The sequence below is a fragment of the Leptodactylus fuscus genome, chromosome 2 (assembly GCF_031893055.1).
Source record: "Leptodactylus fuscus isolate aLepFus1 chromosome 2, aLepFus1.hap2, whole genome shotgun sequence".
Lineage (NCBI taxonomy): Eukaryota > Metazoa > Chordata > Amphibia > Anura > Leptodactylidae > Leptodactylus > Leptodactylus fuscus.
The window spans coordinates 177,518,050-177,537,932 of record NC_134266.1 but is presented as its reverse complement, the minus strand read 5'-3'; the positions used below and the strand labels follow the sequence as shown (position 1 = coordinate 177,537,932).

At 41.7% G+C, this 19,883-nt stretch overlaps 1 protein-coding gene across 3 annotated transcripts in view; it reads right to left on the bottom strand.

Annotated features, from left to right (window-relative positions):
• GABRG3 (gamma-aminobutyric acid type A receptor subunit gamma3) overlaps nt 1–19,883 on the bottom strand; it is a 417,910-nt gene that overhangs the window by 35,789 nt on the left and 362,238 nt on the right. For all 3 annotated transcript variants that reach the window (XM_075265197.1, XM_075265198.1, XM_075265199.1), the window contains exon 6: nt 14,882–15,019. In XM_075265197.1, the coding sequence (XP_075121298.1) occupies nt 14,882–15,019 (138 nt within the window). The remainder of the gene's footprint in view (nt 1–14,881; nt 15,020–19,883) is intronic.

Below are 19,883 nucleotides of genomic sequence, written 5' to 3'. Positions count from 1 at the left end.
ATTGTTCCGGCATCTCAGCACCTCACTGGACCATGATATAATGAGCGGGTTATTGGTGTTGATGATCCACCTGCTCCGGCGTTTCGGCAGCTGTCAAGCTGGCCTGCCGCTGAACTCATTCCTCGTGCTGTGCCTGTGATTGTTCTGGTATCTCAGCAGCTCGCTGAGAAGCCATATAATGAGCGTGTTGTTGGCATTGATGATCCACATACTCCTGCGTTTTGGCAGCTCTCAAGCTGGCCTGCCGCTGAACTTGTTTCTTGCACTGTGCCTGTGATTGTTCTGGCATCTCAGCACCTCGCTGGAACATCATATAATGAGTGTATTGTTGGTGTTGATAATCCGCCTGCATTGGTGTTTCGGCAGCTGTGAAGCTGGCCTGCTGTTGAACTCATTCCTTTGAGCTGTGCCAATGATTGTTCCAGTATCTCAGCAGCTCGCTGTGATGCCATATAATGCATGTGTTGTTGGCATCGATGATCCCCGTCAGCTCCACTTGTGGAAAAGTCGGGACTTCTGGCTTCCTTCATAGCTCTTGTTGTTTGCAACAAATTAGATTTTCTTTTTCCAGGCATGTTGAAAATTGACAAACTTCCATTTTGGATTAAAGGTAATTACCCATGTCAGTTTGTCTGCAGTGTCTGGAGCAGATCAGATAATATGCAATGCGTGAACACACACCACTGAGGGTTAGCGTGTGTTTACACAGAGAGATAACAGTTCTGGCTTTCTCAGAAGCTGAGATAAGAGCAGTGTAATATAGTATGTGAACATAAATTCATAACAGTCATGAAGCCGGGATAAAAAGTAGCCTTAATCTATTTATGTGGCGAATTTCATTCAAATCCGTTCAGCCGTTTTTGCGTGATTGAGGAACAAACACACAAAGTTTCACATTTATAATATTAGTAGAATAAGTGAGACTCTGGTTGTGGTGTATAGGTAGTATACTTTTTATAAACCTAAGGATACCCTCTGAGGAGGCACAGGGAATGGCAGTCAGAACTAGAGCTCAGTTTAACTTATCTCTTGCTTAATTTTAACCATCATTAAGATTTCTTCTCCTTGAATAAACAACCAATCAAAACTTTCAAGGATCCACACATATCATATTATATTACACACACATATATCATTATATTATACACACATAACAGATTATATTATATACACGTGTGGAGGATGTAAGCTTGTGTAACCTCCATTTTGGTTTCCAGACATGTGCTCACAACCAGCATTTTGGATTTCAGACATGCTGGCCATGCTGTGTGCTTTTACAACTCACCTTTGTTTAGAGAGCTCACAACCCTCCTCAGCCCTCAGGAGGGTGTGACCTCTCTCCAGTTTCTTATCCAATAGGCATGCGCCAGGACTATTGTTACAACTTCTCCACCAATCATGTTATGCTAATTATACTAGTCCAATCTGTATTTGTCTATGCAATGTATTATATACTGCCTCATTGTCACCATTAAAGACAGAACCACTATATACACCACAGCTAAGTGTATTTTGTGCGTATCTCTATGCTAGCATATCTTTAATCATTTCAACTTCAATATGATGATACTTAGAGCGGATTGCGCTCACACACGTATCATATTATATTGTAGTAATTTTGAATATATTTTATGATATGTAAAATAAAATAAACAAATTGGTAAAAGAAAATTGACTGTTAACATCAGAAATTATCTCACGATACTGCCAATATGAATCTGCAGTTTCAGTGACCCAGCTGCTTGTGGACTGCATGAACTTCATTATTAAAATGATTCTGACTGCAGATTTGTGTAAGGACTTTTAGGTATTTATGGAATCCCTTGATGCAGAACCCCTATTAACCACCTGGATCTAACTGAATTAACTGTCATGATGGTGTGACAAATTGGAAAGAGCAAATGTTTTGCCTCTTTTTCCCCTATGTGTCCTGAAAGATGTCTTTTTTTTGGAAGGTTGCCAGTACCTGTCGGTAACCTTGTCTGAAGTCAAACTGGATGTGTGAATTTTAAGAAACACATCTTCTGGAAGTCATTATAAACTTCAGAAAAGGATAAGTGTGCATCATTGCAAATATTAGTACGTGAGTTTACCATTTACATATCAATTTAGATATATCAATCTCAAGCGTGTGAATTGTAAGGTATATTATACAAGAAATAAAATTATGTATTCTTCAGACCTAAAAATCACTATTCAATATAAAATATTCCGAATTCCTCCACAATTCAATCCCATGAAATAAAAAATAACAAAATATATACATTTTACCATTAAAACCAACCAATCAGTGACCTGATACTGACATCCTACCAAATTTTACCTATCTGTCTCAAAATATATATATATATATATATATATATATATATATATATATACAGTCCTATGAAAAAGTTTGGGCACCCCTATTAATCTTAATCATTTTTAGTTCTAAATATTTTGGTGTTTACCACAGCCATTTCAGTTTGATATATCTAATATCTGATGGACACAGTAATATTTCAGGATTGAAATGAGGTTTATTTTACTAACAGAAAATGTGCAATATGCATTAAACCAAAATTTGACCTGTGCAAAAGTATGGGCACCTCAACAGAAAAGTGACATTAATATTTAGTAGATCCTCCTTTTGCAAAGATAACAGCCTCTAGTCGCTTCCTGTAGCTTTTAATCAGTTCCTGGATCCTGGATGAAGGTATTCTGGACCATTCCTCTTTACAAAACAATTCAAGTTCAGTTAAGTTTGATGGTCGCCGAGCATGATGGTCGCCGAGCCCGCTTCAAATCATCCCATAGATGTTCAATGATATTCAGGTCTGGGGACTGGGATGGCCATTCCAGAACATTGTAATTGTTCCTCTGCATGAATGCCTGAGTCGATTTGGAGCGGTGTTTTGGATCATTGTCTTGCTGAAATATCCATCCCCGGCGTAACTTCAACTTCGTCACTGATTCTTGAACATTATTCTCAAGAATCTGCTGATACTGAGTGGAATCCATGCGACCCTCAACTTTAACAAGATTCCCGGTGCCGGCATTGGCCAAACAGCCCCAAAGCATGATGGAACCTCCACCAAATTTTAGCAAGTGTTTTTCTTGGAATGCTGTTTTTTTTGGACGCCATGCATGACATGGTCATTTTTTGTATGACCAAACAACTCAATCCTTGTTTCATCAGTCCACAGGACCTTCTTCCAAAATGAAGCTGGCTTGTCCAAATGTGCTTTTGCGTACCTCAGGTGACTCTGTTTGTGGCGTGCTTGCAGAACCGGCTTCTTTCTCATCACTCTCCCATACAGCTTCTCCTTGTGCAAAGTGCGCTATATTGTTGACCGATGCACAGTGACACCATCTGAACTTAGAGTAGGGGAGTAAATCCTACCCAAAAAGGGACAATAAAATATAACCTTTATTGGTAAAATTAAAACACCCAAAAGGAACAAAAAAACAAACAAAACAAACAATTCCCCATTTAAAAAGAAAGGGGATTAGGCTAGGGAATATAGGTACTGTGTCTGTTTAAGCACCTAGAAACCCCTGCTAATACAGGAAATCTAGACAAATAACTTCTTACATCGATTTCCTATTAGTCTTTTCCAAATGCTGCACTGCTCCACTTAAAGGCTCCATTTATAGCCTATCTATTCATGCTATTGCACACAGCACTAAACATTCGTCTGTGTACACACTTGGCTAGAGCAGAGATCGCTGTTATCTTTCATTGTTTGCTCTACTCCTTTTTGTAGCCTTTGTTAATTAGTAGCCTATCAATTCGTGCTAATGCACACAGCACTGGTCACAGTGCTGTGTGCAATAGCATGAATAGATAGGCTATAAACGGAGCCTTTAGTGGAGCAGTGCAGCATTTGGAAAAGACTAATAGGAAATCGATGTAAGAAGTTATTTGTCTAGTTTTCCTGTATTAGCAGGGGTTTCTAGGTGTTTAAACAGACACAGTACCTATATTCCCTAGCCTAATCCCCTTTCTTTTTAAATGGGGAATTGTTTGTTTTGTTTGTTTTTTTGTTCCTTTTGGGTGTTTTAATTTTACCAATAAAGGTTATATTTTATTGTCCCTTTTTGGGTAGGATTTACTCCCCTACTCTAAGTTCATATGTTCAAGCTGGGTACATAACAGATAAATCGACACATTTAGTGAATTTTGACTTATTTAGGAGTTAAAGTGGCTATGGCAGGTTTCTTGTCCAGTTCTGTCAATGTTGAGAGGTGGTTAGTGGACACTAAGGAAGCTTTCTCGGAAGGGGAGTTACCTGTACAAACGCAAAATCAAACTATATCAGCGGCATTTAGGAACTTGACCCGGGTGTACAAAGATAATTTAAGATCGTTTTGGGAGATACATACTCTGGAAAACTATATTTAGAATAGTATTGTACCCAGGGGCCTAAGACTGAACCTACTCCCGGCCCCGAGACTCAGGTCCCAGACATTCCTCAAGAAGTGGGAAAAGGAATCGGTGGGTTCCTCCTTGAGATTTATGAACCTTTTGCTCGAGGAAGAAAAAACTGTATATGAAAAGACATCTAAAGATTTAAAGGAACAGATTGATAGTGTTAGGAAGTTTGCAAGTAATAGTGACTTTGAAAGGAGAGAAAGTCAACTTCAACAGACGGTAGAACGGTTCATTGTATGTATTAAAGAGAGGAAACACTACCAGTTTAAAAGGGATCTGGAAGACTTTAAGGAAGGCAGGATCTTTGATTACACTCTCAGGGAGGGTAATAGGCAAGATCGGGAAACCGAACAATCCTCCTCTGAGTGTGAGGGTTCTGAGGGTGAACAATCAAGGTCCCGTAGTCGGAGGGGGAGACAACGTCAGGGAGGTAGGGGGTTTAATTCACAGACTCAGCCTGATTCAAGTGTAAACAGTTCACGACAGGGTCGGAATAAGGGAGGAAAAATAGGTAATAGAGGTGGTTTTTAGCCCAAGATCCACCGATCTCGGACTATTTTTTACAAAACCGCAAGTAAATCGTTCAAATATGTGTAAACAAGACGAGATGCAGATAATAAACTTGTCAGATCGAGTCCTGATAGCTGAGGAGGAAGCCCTTTTAAAAAGGGGTCTTTCATTTGTCCCCACACCTAGGTTTTGTGCATTTAACTGGGTCAAGGACCTAAATTTATTCTGCAGAAAGCTGAAGTGGCGAAAGTTTTTTGCGATGAATGATAAACGAAAGTGTGAAGAACTTGGCATACAGTTAGAGGACCTACCTTGTCTTGAAGTTTTGGGAAGTTTATGGGATGAGGGACAACAGGAAATAGGGGATGGTCCCTTTACTGAACTACATTTGCCATCGAAACGTTTTCCCCCCTTGTCTGATGATGGACCTATTGATACTTTCTGCAGGGTGGTGACGGAAAAATTAAAGTGTATTGATGGGAGAAACTTTAGTGGTCAATCAAACCTCACTAGAGAAGAACGTACCCTGCTGGAGGATTTGGAAAAGGATCAGGGGATCGTCATAAAACCTTCAGATAAGGGGGGGAACCTCGTAATTATGAATAGGGAGGTTTATGTGTCGATGTGTCGGACCATCCTAGACAACCCCTCTTGGTATGAAATATTGAAAGCGGACCCCACTGATCAGTACATCTTGTCACTGAAATTATTATTAGACTCCGCAAAGGAGAAAAGATTAATAAGTGATAGTGAATATTCCTTTATGCTACCCAAAAACCCTGTACGACCTACCTTCTATGCCCTGCCGAAGGTCCATAAAGGCATATCGCCTTTAAAAGGACGTCCCATCGTAGCAGGGATTAACAGTGTGACCCAAAACGTGTCTTTGTACATTGATGAAGTCCTTCGTCCTTTTGTCACGACCCTGCCTTCCTACGTTAAGGATACGACTGATGTCCTGAGAAGGTTGGAGGACGTGGTGGTCCCGGGGGATGTTTTCTTGGCGTCCTTGGACGTCGAGGCCCTCTACAGCTCCATACCCCATGACCAGGGGTGTGGGGCTGTGGAGGGGTACCTGAAGACCAGGGGTACATTTTTTTCCCAACATAATGCATTCGTGTTGGATCTTTTGAACTTTGTCCTCACATGCAACACCTTTATGTTTGACCGCCTCTTCTTCCACCAGCTGCAAGGCATGGCGATGGGGAGCCCGTGTGCCCCCACGTTCGCTAACATCTACTTGGGCTGGTGGGAGAAGGAGGTGGTCTTCTCGGACGCTATGGAACAATGGGGATCCAATATTATTTTATGGATTCGTTTTATCGACGATATTCTGATTTTGTGGGGAGGTACTAAAACATCATTTTCTGAATTCGTCGATGTACTTAACATCAATTCCATGGGTTTATTTTTTACGTCCGAGATAAATGAGGACTCCATCACCTTTCTGGACCTCAAGATCAGGAAATCTCCCTCGGGCCAGCTGTCAACTTCCATTTTTCGTAAACCAACAGCGACGAATTCGCTTTTGGAATGGGACAGTTGGCATCCACATGCACTGAGAAGAGGGATTCCGAAGGGGCAGTTTCTGCGGGTTCGCAGAAACTGCTCAACAATGGCTGACTATCAAACGGCAGCTGCAGATTTAAGAGGGAGGTTTAAACGTAGGGGGTATCCTGACGGGGTCCTTAAAAAAGCCCACCAAAATGCCCTCACTCAAACACGGACTGACTTGTTGAAAGGGAAAGTGAAAAAAGCTGATGGTCAAATGCGTATTATCGGCACATTTGATGAGGCACACCACGAAGCACGGAATGTGATCCAAGCAGCCTGGGATATTCTTTTGGTTGACCCTGATATTGGTCCCTATCTAAGCCCCCGACCGTTGATTACGTACCGGCGGGGAACGAACTTCAGGGACAAGTTGGTGCATAGCCACCTGGCACCAACCGGGACCTCCACTTGGTTGGAGAGACAGGCTGGGGATCTCGTGGGCACATACCGTTGTGGCTCCTGCAGCGCGTGCCCGTTTTTGAACCGCAGTAGGAGCTTTCAAAGTACAGTTAGTGGACGCCATTTCCAGAACAGGTCATTCATAAACTGTAAAACAGCAGGGGTTGTTTACCTCATTACTTGCTCCTGCGGAGTACAATATGTGGGGAAAACCACTCGGGAACTCCGCAGGAGAGTGAGAGAGCACGTGACGGGGGTGGACAGAAGGGACGACACCACAGTTGTTAGACACATTTTGGAACACCATGGGGGGGATGTGACACATCTCTCTTTTCAGGGGACTGAGAAGGTGGTTCCCTCTCCGAGGGGAGGAGATGTTGATAATAGACTCCTACAGAAGGAAGCGAGGTGGATCTTTACCCTGGAGACAGTAAAACCTAAAGGGTTAAATGACAACATCTCGTATGCGTGCTTTATTTAGGAGAGGGACGCCTCTAATCTGGTGTAGAGAGTGTGGTTTGCCCCTTATTGAGAGGGTGGAGGGTCACATCAATACAGTACCCTGGTATATGTAACAGTGGATTATTCCTGATGTTGTTTATTCATTATGTCTACTGTGGATATGTTTGTGATGGTCAATTAGGGGTTAAGTACTTCCATCGTTATGTAACCTGATGTTTTGCGGTGGATGAGTGCTTGAATCCCCCTTGCTAAGTTTCCTGATTACACTATCACCTCCGGATAAGATCGTGGTTCACTTTACCTGCGATCGATAGCTGCGTTATGTATGTTTACACTGCTCGTCTTAGTAGGCGGGGCTTAGGAGGGGTGGGCTGGTTGGCCCCCTCCTATTGGCTGCCGGTCGGCACATGCACTGTGGATCACACATTGTCTGGGTGGAGTTATAGCCAGACGTCCTAGTTCCCTGATTGGGTGGAGCCTTGAAGAGGGGGTGGTCCCAGGGCTTTAAAGACCGAGCTCCTGGGTTTACCCGCGCGGCTGACATCAATGCCGACGGGGACTGGGGGCTAACATTTATCAGACAATTGACACTCCAGTTTTATAAAGAAATGTTAGAAAATATACCTCTGATGATGTGTCCCATGCAATGGGGACATTGAGACGCGTCAGGTGACAGACTAGGTGTTACAATTGGGATTAGGTAGGGTACAATACCTGGTTCACTCATTTATCTGCTAACAAATCCTGTGGCTGTTAATGAAAGATTACAGCTATCTCTGCTCTAGCCAAGTGTGTACACAGACGAATGACTAGTGCTGTGTGCATTAGCACGAATAGATAGGCTACTAATTAACAAAGGCTGCAAAGAGGAGGAGAGCAAATAATGAAAGATAACAGCGATTTTTGCTCTAGCCAAGTGTGTACACAGACCAATGACCAGTGCTGTGTGCATTAGCACGAATTGATAGGCTACTAATTAACAAAGGCTACAAAAAGGAGTAGAGCAAACAATGAAAGATAACAGCGATCTCTGCTCTAGCCAAGTGTGTACACAGACGAATGTTTAGTGCTGTGTGCAATAGCATGAATAGATAGGCTATAAACGGAGCCTTTAGTGGAGCAGTGCAGCATTTGGAAAAGACTAATAGGAAATCGATGTAAGAAGTTATTTGTCTAGATTTCCTGTATTAGCAGGGGTTTCTAGGTGTTTAAACAGACACAGTACCTATATTCCCTAGCCTAATCCCCTTTCTTTTTAAATGGGGAATTGTTTGTTTTGTTTGTTCCTTTTGGGTGTTTTAATTTTACCAATAAAGGTTATATTTTATTGTCCCTTTTTGGGTAGGATTTACTCCCCTACTCTAAGTTCATATGTTCAAGCTGGGTACATAACAGATAAATCAACACATTTAGTGAATTTTGACAGTGACACCATCTGCAGCAAGATGATGCTGCAGCTCTTTGGAGGTGGTCTGTGGATTGTCCTTGACTGTTCTCACCATTCTTCTTCTCTGCTTTTCTGATATTTATCTTGGCCTGCCACTTCTGGGCTTAACAAGAACTGTCCCTGTGGTCTTCCATTTCCTTACTATGTTCCTCACAGTGGAAACTGACAGGTTAAATCTCTGAGACAACTTTTTGTATCTTTCCCCTGAACAACTATGTTGAACAATCTTTGTTTTCAGATCATTTGAGAGCGGACTGTCCATGCTCGGCGACCATCTAACTTAACTGAACTTGAATTGTTTTGTAAAGAGGAATGGTCCAAAATCCCTTCATCCAGGATCCAGGAACTGATTAAAAGCTATGTAATGGGGAGCAGGTGATGATATACGCAGTAACTGCACAGAGCCACGGAATAACAATATATAACAGTTTAATAAAGAAAAGAGGGGAGGGGGATGAGAGCAGGAGAGAAGGTAAGAAATAAGTATACAGTAGCTAAGCAAAACATATAACTTCAATATGACAGTGCGCACAACAAATAGTGGTAGTTACCCCTCTAGTGTCTTTAGTTAGAACCTGTATGCATTGGCTAGGAGAGGCCTCTCTTAAAGTAAGTCAGTAACAAGGTGCACCTTATTAATCTTCCAGGCAGGGGCCTGCTTTATCTTCCAGGCAGGGCCTGCTTTGTCTTCCAGCACACAAAGCTGCTTTAATGCTTGACCGAGCTGTATGGCCCCTCACTCTACTCACACTCCAACATACCTCTGTTTACAAGCTCACACAAGGCAGGAATAGTGAAGTCTCTCAGGGTCCTTGTTCAGCAAAGGAAAGTCCTTAATGGGCAAAGCAGCCTGCAGCAGGTCCTCTTAGCACGACATGTGTCCCCCTCCTGCCTGCAGCTTCCTGTATGCACACGCTTTTCCTCTCTGGAACATACCATCTTTCTCTGAGCTGTAGGGGGGGTTCTTTTGTGAATAGATTTGCCCTGCAATTTAGTCTTTCAGCAGTAGATGGCAGCAGAAGATCAGACAAATGACACAGTTATTCCATAAGCCCCTTACAGCTACAGGAAGCGATTAGAGGATGTTATCTTTGCAAAAGGAGGATCTACTAAATATTAATGTCACTTTTCTGTTGAGGTGCCCATACTTTTGCACCGGTCAAATTTTGGTTTAATGCATATTGCACATTTTCTGTTAATACAATAAACCTCATTTCAATCCTGAAATATTACTGTGTCCATCAGTTATTAGATATATCAAACTGAAATGGCTGCTGCAAACACCAAAATATTTAGAACTAAAAATGATTAAGATTAATAGGGGTGCCCAAACTTTTTCATAGGACTGTATATATATATATATATATATATATATATATATGTGTGTGTGTGTGTGTGTGTGTGTGTGTGTGTGTACCTTAGGTTGTTTCTCTTTAAATTTGAGTTTGTGAATTTTGAGAAAAGGAAGACAAAGTATATTGTAAATCATTACAATCTGATCATCCCTGCTTTACAATTCCTTTAATAGCACAATACTGTAAGTATATAGCTAGGATGGTACGGAAAAAAAGGACAATCACTTGCAACTCACATAGATGTTAATATTAGAGATGAGCGAACAGCGTTCGACGGAGTACATGTTTGATCAGATATCAGGCTGTTTGAGATGTTCGATTCCAGTCGAACACCATGTGATAAACTCACTAAAAATTAGATTCCCCTCCCACCTTCCCTGGCGCTTTTTTGCACCAATAACTGCGCAGGGGAGGTGCGACAGGAACTATGACAACGGAGGCATAAAAAAAAAAAAATCAGAAAAAGTAATTGGCTGGCTAAATCAGGTGACCTCCAATTTATACGAATAGTGGATTTAATATCTGGGTCATATGAGACTTTGAACTATGTGACTGTGAGACAGGGATAGATGTACTGGCTGGGTTAGCTAGGGATTACCTTTATTTAGATGGGAATGTTACTCACACAGCTCTTTGGGGCTCCATCTCGTCGGGATTCCTGTCAGCTTGCGATATGCGAGAGCTGACTTTTTCCCATAGGAATCCATTGACCAGCATTGATTGGCCGAATGCCATACAGAGTACAGCAGTCGGCCAACCAATGCTGGTTCTGATGGAGGAGGCGGAGTCTAAGATCAGTCCACAGCAGTCTCCGTTCTAGTCCAATCTCAGATGTAGCAGCGTTGAGCGCACGCTGTGCTCTGCTACACCCTCAAATGCAGCAGAGCTGAGTGTGTGCTGAACCCTGCTACACAGTGGCGTAACTAGGAATGGCGGGGCCCCGTGGCGAACTTTTGACATGGCCCCCCCCCAACCTACACTGATGCTGAAGACCTCGACTGACCCCCTCCTCTGCACTCTATTATGTCCCTTAGTAGCCCCTGCACACAGTATTTTGTCCCTTAGTGGCCCCTGAACACAGTATTATACTCTTAGTGGTCCCTGCACACAATATTATCCCCTATAGTGTCCCCTGCACACAATATTATCCCCCATAGTGTCCCCTGCACACAGTATTATGTCCCTTAGTCGCCTCTGCATACAGTATTATCCCCCATAGTGTCCCCTGCTCACACTATTATGTCCCACTGTGGACACCCATAAACAATTATTATACTCTGGGGTCTTTTCAGACCCCAGAGTATAATAATCGGAGACCCGGGGGAATAAACACATAAAACATTACTGTGTCTTACCTATCCCCCAGCTCCTATGCTGTCTTCTCCGCTGCCGTCCTTCTTCTATGACGTCGGACGTCACATGACCCGGGAAGCAGGCCAGGTCCATGTGACGTCAGAGACGTCAGACAACTAGGAAGGAGGCCTGGCAGGATCATGGAGAGGTAAGTAACAGTGTTTGTTACGTTCCCTTAGCTCTCCTGGTCCGCCGATCATTATACTCGGGGGTCTGCAAAGACCCCCGAGTATAATGATAGTCTTTGTGGGGCCCGCGGTGTCACTTACTGATCCCGGCCCAGCCAGGATCTGCAAGTAAATAGGCCTATTAAATGGCCTATTGAAAAATTGAAAAAAACAAACAAAAAAACGCAGCGGTAGCAGCTGTCACCGGGCCCCCTAATGGCCTGGGCCCTGTGGCATCTGCCTCCGCTGCCTCTGCAGTAGTTACACCACTGCTGCTACATATGAGATGCAGCAGAGCTGTGTGCTGAATCCTGCTACATCTCAGATGTAGCAGAACTGGCTGTGACTGGAGTATAAGACATGATGTAACAGCAGAATAGTGACTGCAAATCTAGAGGTGACTGGAGTATAATACATGATGCACAGCAGAATAGTGACTTCAGCTCTAGATGTGACTGGAGTATAAGTGATGATATAAGAGCATAATAGTGACTGCAGCTCTAGATGTGACTGGAGTATAAGACATGATGTACAGCATAATAGTGACTCCAGCTCTAGATGTGACTGGAGTATAAGGCATGATGTACAGCAGAATAGTGACTGCAGCTCTAGATGTGACTGGAGTATAAATGATGATATAAGAGCATAATAGTGACTGCAGCTCTAGATGTGACTGGAGTATAAGACATGATGTACAGCAGAATAGTGACTGCAGCTCTAGATGTGACTGGAGTATAAGAAACGATGTACAGCAGAATAGTAACTGCAACATAGATGTGATTGGAGTATAAGACATAATGTAACAGCAGAATAGTGACTGCAGCTCTGGAGGTGACTGGAGTATAAGACATAATGTAACAGCAGAATAGTGACTGCAGCTCTGGATGTGACTTGAGTATAAGTGATGATGTAAGAGCAGAATAGTGACTGCAGCTCTGGATGTGACTGGAGTATAAGTGATGATGTTAGAGCAGAATAGTGACTGCAGCTCTGGATGTGACTGGAGTATATATGCAGTCACTATTCTGTTGTACATCATGTCTTATACTCCTGTCACCTCCAGAGCTACACTCACTATTCTGCTGTTACATCATGTCTTATACTCCAGTCACCTCTAGAGCTTCAGTCACTATTCTGCTCTTACATCATCACTTATACTCAAGTCACATCCAGAGCTGCAGTCACAGAATGGAGGCTGCTGTGGACCGATCTTAAACTCTGCCTCCTCACAGACGAGCCTCCGGCAAAATCAGCGTTGATTGGCTGAATGCTGTACACTGTATGGCATTGGGCCAATCAACGCTGGTCAATGCATTCCTATGGGAAAAAGCTTGCGCATATCGCAAGCTGACAAGGATCCCGACGTAATACTGTGACTTGGGCATGTTAGATGCTTCCAGGCATGCTTCCCTTGCTGTCCCAGTTGCATTCCAGGGTGTTGGCATCATTTCCTGGGGTGTCATAGTGGACTTGGTGACTCTCCTGAGTCGAATAGTGGTTTCCCCCTTAACAAGTATTTTTTCCCCATAGACTATAATGGGGTTCGCTATTCGATTGAACAGTCGAGTATTGAGCAGCTACTTGAAGCGAATTTCGAACTTCGAACATTTCGCTGTTTGCTCATCTCTAGTTAATATACAACGTCAACTTTAATAACTATGAGAATATAACACAAATTTATAAACATGAAAAGACACATTATCTAAGTTAGTGTTGGCCAAAAGTATTGGCACCCCTGCAATTCTGTCAGATAATACTCTTGTTCTTCCAGAAAATGATTGCAAGCACAAACTCTCTGGTATTAATATCTTCATTTATTTTGCTTGCAATGAAAAAACACAAAAGAGAATGAAAAAAAAAAAAGTCGAATCATTAATCATTTTACACAAAACTCCAAAAATGGTCCGGACAAAAGTATTGGCACCCTCAGCCTAATACTTGGTAGCACAACCTTTAGACAAAATAACCGTAAACAACCGCTTCCGGTAACCAACAATGAGTTTCTTACAATGCTCTGCTGGAATTTTAGACCATTCTTCTTTGGCAAACTGCTCCAGGTCCCTGAGATGTGAAAGGGGCCTTCTCCAAACTGCCATTTTGAGATCTCTCCACACGTGTTCTATGGGATTCAGGTCTGGACTCATTGCTGGCCACTTTAGAAGTCTCCAGTGCTTTCTCTCAAACCATTTTCTAGTGCTTTTTGAAGTGTGCTTTGGGTCATTGTCCTGCTGGAAGACCCATGACCTCTGAGGGAGACCTAGCTTTCTCACACTGTAAGTGGTGTGTAAGATTTGGATTTGTTACTACTTAGATTTCCCACTCTGTATACATGCTGGTGAAATTTTGGGCATTTCATTTGTATGGACTATATGATGTAAGTAAGATACACCGAACAGGAAAGCTGATAGTGCGCTGAATTCAGCACACTGTCGGCATTCTAGCAGTATATTACACTGCATGTGCCCCAGGATGTGAAAGGTCCTCTTTAACCCCTAATTTTTTAAGGCTATAAACATAAAAGAAATACATAAATTTGATATAGCTGTGATCACATCAACTCCTAGAATACAGGTGACATGTAATTTCAGCAGCACAATGAACTCTGTTTAAACGAAGCCACTGAGACACACTTTTTCTCTAATTCCACCCCATTCTGAATTTTCTTCCAGCTTCGTAGTGCATTGTACATAATTTTAAATGTTACCACTGTGAAGTAAAATTTGTCACATAAAAAATTAAGCAAGTTATGGCTTTTGGAAAGCAGAGAGTCAAAAATGAAAATGGAAACATGCCTGTGGTGGGAACAAGTTGAAGGGAAACTGTCAACAAGGAAAAACTGTATTAAAGTAATGACAATGCTTTGTGCGACCACTTCAACACTTTCCAAAGATGCTTTTCTTATACTGTATTGCAGCTCCATGAGAGGGAGCTAGTGTTGAAGCTACACAGTTATACCATGTAAACAAATGCAGAGGACACCAGGAGCTTCCAAAGAAACACAGAACTCACTGAAAACATTGCCAAAGTTATTTGGGCACACTTATTAACCCATTAATAGCACTAACAGTCCTTTTTTTTATAAAATATTTTTTTGCCTGGAAAACCTCTTTAAGACCACAAAAAGCAACTTTTCACTAATGTGGGGCCTCAATATGGAAATTAGATTAAACAAAGGATCTAAAAATAAGTGTGATTCAAGTCATATTAAATTGTTTCTTACCTGCTGATGTTTGCACAATTTCAGTAGTATTCCTAAGGCCCATAAAATCAAACTGATAAAGCCTCCATGATTTCTGATTTGCTGCTTCGACTGAGTTTTTCCTCCATCGATAAACCATTTCTTCTTTTGGATAACCATCTGTCAACAAAAAAAAATCTTATCCTTATCAATCAAGTGAAGAACATATTTTTTTTTCTAGTTAAAATATTACAAAGCCAAATGTTATTTGCTATTGCATGGAACATTCCCCAAATTATGTTACATAGCAAAACAATAAAATATAACTTTTATCAAATGACATGACTGTATTTTATATTATTGAGTAATTGGACTGTTTTTCATGGTTTGGGCACCATTCAAATATGTATCAAATAAACTGACTTTTAACATATAATATAATTGTAGAAAAAATTACCATCTTGTGATTCAATCTCTCAATTCTTCTGAGCAATAATCCTAAAAAAAAGTCTGAAGAGGTATTTATTAGAGATGAGCGAGTAGTACTCGATCGAGTAGGTATTCGATCGAATACTACAGTATTCGAAATACTCGTACTCGATTGAGTACCACTCGCTGTTTAAATGTAAAAGTTCGATGCAGAACCAGCATTGATTGGCCAAATGCTATACAGTCGGCCAATCTACGCTGGTTCTTCTCCTACCTTTAGAAGTCTTCTCTGTGCAGCTTCCCTGCGGCGTCTTCGGCTCTGAATTCACTCTGCCAGGCATCAGGCCTGGGCAGAGCTGACCGCGCATGTCCGCTTGTAGTACGGGAATGCGCAATCGGCTCTGCCCAGGCCCGATGCCTGGCAGAGTGAATCCAGAGCCGGAAGATGCCGTGGGGACGCTGCAAGGAGAAGACTTCTCGGAGGATCCAGCCCGACCCTCACTTGTGGACTTGGTAAGTATAATTTGATCGAACGTTGCCTACCCCTGAAACGAGCATTTTCCCCCCATAGAGTACAATAGGGTTCGATATTCGATTCGAGTAGTCAAATATTGAGGGGCTGCTCGAAACGAATATCGAACCTCGAACATTTTACTGTTCGCTCATCTCTAGTATTTATAAAAAAATATACCTGATAAGTAGAGATGAGCGAACAGTAAATCGAGTACGAGTATTTCGAATACCGTAGTATTCGATCGACTACCTACTCAATCGAATACTACTCGCTCATCTCTACTGATAAGTTCACAGTCTTTATTATTTGTCAGTCATTATGCATATAAAAATATCACTAACATAAGGAGATATTTTATGAGTATGCTGAAATTAAATTTATGAGTTGGGAAATGACTGAGTAATTGTCTCTCAAGCAGTGGTACGGGCTTCATTCACGAGATGTCCCACAGATGTAGATGAAGCACACAAGGCAAGAGTTAACTGATTCTGTGTACTTACTGTAAATTTACATTACACAGAGACAAAAGATATTTTGGTGATTTTGGCATGAACCTTACCCCTGATTACACCAAAACTTATGTTATTGTATTGTAGTGATTCCAATTGAGGGACCCCGACACCCACCTAGGGGTGCCTTAGACATACATCAGGGTTCACAACACTCGGGTTGGGAAGATCACTGCTTGCTTTCATGCAACATTATCTGCTGGTAGGGGTATCAGGAGGAATTTGTATTTGTACAAGGGTGGCCTGAATTAGGGTTGAGCCAATCTTGACTTTTCAGGATCGATTTTAAAGTCCGATTTCCGATCATTTTTCATTCAAACCCAATCTCGATCCCAATGTAAGTCAATGGGATTTTTTTATTAATCGGAGATCAGATTTTAAAAGCAATCCTACCCCCTGGTGTCCACTTACCTCCAGAGATGGCTGGTCCCGTGCCCTGTGCCTTCATTCTTCGCCTTGCTGCTGCTCCACGCTGCTCTTCTCTCTTCGCTGCCCCCTCCCTGCCAGGTTAGGAGAGTGTGGGCGGGTTAGGAGAGTGTGGGCGGGTACTGGGAGGGGAGACGTCACGTCTCTCCGCCCTGTACCCGCCCACACTAAGCCACAAGCGAGGCAAGAAGAAGGAGGGCACTGTAGCAGCCATCTCTAGAGGTAAGTAGCTGCTAGAGATTTAGTTTAGCCTTCCATTCGAATGAATGTAGGCAGCTGGCACGCAGGGGGTTAAGGCTGTGTGTCGGCTGCTTCCATTCATTCCTATGGAACTGCAGCGGAGCCTTCACACTGAATATACATCGTATACTCAGTGTGAAGGCTAAGCAATGCATTGTCTGAAAAATCACCGATCTCGATCCCACATAAAAAGATCGTGTTCGGAATTCCGATGGCGATCGTGAAATTTTCTCGATCGCCGATCGGCATCCGATCTTTTCCGAACACGATCGCTCAACCCTAGCCTGAATCTGAAAAGATAAGGAAACAGCATTCTAGTGGGTGACATCACAATTCTAAAGCACCTTATCTTCGTAGTCTTTGTGTTGTTCTTCTGCCTATCCTCTCTGATATGTAATATACATATAATAATAATAATAATTATAATAATAGATTTTATTTATATAGCGCCAACATATTCCGCAGCGATGTACAATTTGTAGGGTTCAAATACAGATAGAAAGATGCATTACAAAGAAAGTCATTTCACACAATAGGAGTGAGGGCCCTGCTCACAAGAGCTTACAATCTATTAGGTAGAGGGGGTGACACAAGAGGTAGCAGGGGCGGCATTGCTTATGCAGAGTGTATATATATATATATATATATATATATATATATATATATATATATATATATATATACATATATATATATATATACACACATATACACATATACATTGGGAATGGTAAAATTTATTTCAGGAAGAGTAATCAAGCAACAACATATTGCAGAATTCTAAGAAAAGAGACTGTCAATGTTCATTTGGGAATGTAGGTATTTACTAAAAATATATGTAAGGGAAACTCACAAGTTCTATTTAACATCCATCAGTTAAAATTCTTTAAGCCCACTACTTATATCAAAATTTCCTTAGATTCTAGGGCCATATCTGAATGTTACATTTACAGGAATAAATTCCTGGTATTGGAGATATTTCCAATAGCAGTTAAATGCCATCCGTACTGTACATTACTGCTGGCCCCTGCTGCCAATAGTACATAATTGGCTTCTGTACCTTTGCAATCAACAGTACATTATATTATGTGTCAGAGCCCAATTATGTCCTAATGGACCTTTCAGAGTTAAGGTTATTGATTTAGCTTTTTTTTTATTACATCATTTTTTTCTGAAAATGTGGCATCTATGGGGCTATGGGGGCTATGGAGGAGGGCTCCCTCCTGGAGACATCTCTGGGGTCTGATTCCTTTACATAACAGCTGAGAGCCTACTGAAGGCCCCCAGAGTTGCCTATACATAATCCTATTAGGCTGTGCCAAATAAATGGTTTGATATAATGCCTGTCAGAAAATAACAGGTAGTATAATGCATTACTACACAGGTAAGATATTGCATTATAATAGATATCAGAAGACCGAATGTGAAAGTACCCAAATGGCACAAAAAATAATGTAAAAAAATGAAATGAATATATAAAAAAGACTGAAATATCGCATATTAACACATTCATTATTCCATCCCAAAATATTATAAAGAGGACCTTTCATGGTTTGGGCACAGGAAGTTCTATATATTGCTGGAAAGCCGACAGTGCGCTGAATTCAGCGCACTGTCGGCATTCCTGATCTGTGCCCCGGGTAAAGAGCTTTCGGACCTGGTACCGTAGCTCTTCTATGGTCAGAAGGGCGTTCCTGACAGTCTGTCAGGTACGTCCTTCTTCACAGCAGTGCCTATCCCGCTGTACAGTGTGAGCGGGCAGTATATAGAACTGCCTGTGCCCCAAACCATGAAAGGTCCTCTTTAATAAATAATAAGCAAAAAATAAAAACATCACATTTTGTCGCACATTTTGAGTATTACCGATCCTTAAGGATTTGAACAATAAAACTATAATTTGCTTTGCATAGTAGTAAAACTTAAAACACTAAAAGAAGTACTAATAAGATATACAGTATATCTTATTCCATTCACCATGTATAAAATGATGAAACATCCAATTCTCAAGTAGAGTAACCTACAGTGTATTAAGGGGGGATTCTGTCTAAACCCTAAAATGTTGTCGGTATGGTACACATGCCCTCCATATGTTGGTATAGGGAAACCCTACTATACAGTAAAAAAAGGAATGACAACTTCCCAAAGGGAACAATCTTACCAGGAGACCAATAGATCAATACGGTCCTCTAGTAGATTATACTAGAGGTAGATGAAGCATTATCACAAAAGAACTAGGGCAGAAGAACAAGAGAGTGGAACTCTGATGAATCTGAGGTCACATGGTAGCTCTAAAGCAGCAGAGAGAGACCTCATGTTTGCACAGTAATCCATGCTCAAAAAACTTCAAAAGAATGTCAGACCAAAACCCTGCTTGTCTGAGCACTAACTAAACAAAAAAGTACTAACTGTACATGGGGCTTACCACCAACCACACTAGTAAACAAAAATGGTGCAATATAGTCTCACTAGACTCTTGGTGTGTCAGGACAGACCCATGCACCTTCTCTCGCTCCCAGGATCTGCCCTGAAGTTCAGGCTTTGCAGCCTTTTATGGCCCAGTAACGAGCCTAGGACCTATACCTGGGCTGAGGACTACTCAAGACCCACCCTGAACCACACATAGGTCATAGGGCTGATGTATAGGACTCCAGCACTCTGCCTGTCTCCTTCTCACATGATATACTTCGCTGCCACAAATTTTTACTCATTTTATCATTTAAAATGCTCCAAAAAGTCCTTTTTTGGGAGGAGGTACTTGCTTGTGAGTTTTTTAGACACACACGGCAGTTACATTTAAAAAAGCAATGGGTTTATTGAAAATTAACCAGTTTTGATGCCAAATGCTACAGACTTGTTTTTATTTGGGAGACAAATCTGTGGCTGTGTGCCTAGTTGAAGAATGTGAAGAAATGGACTTTCAAAATTG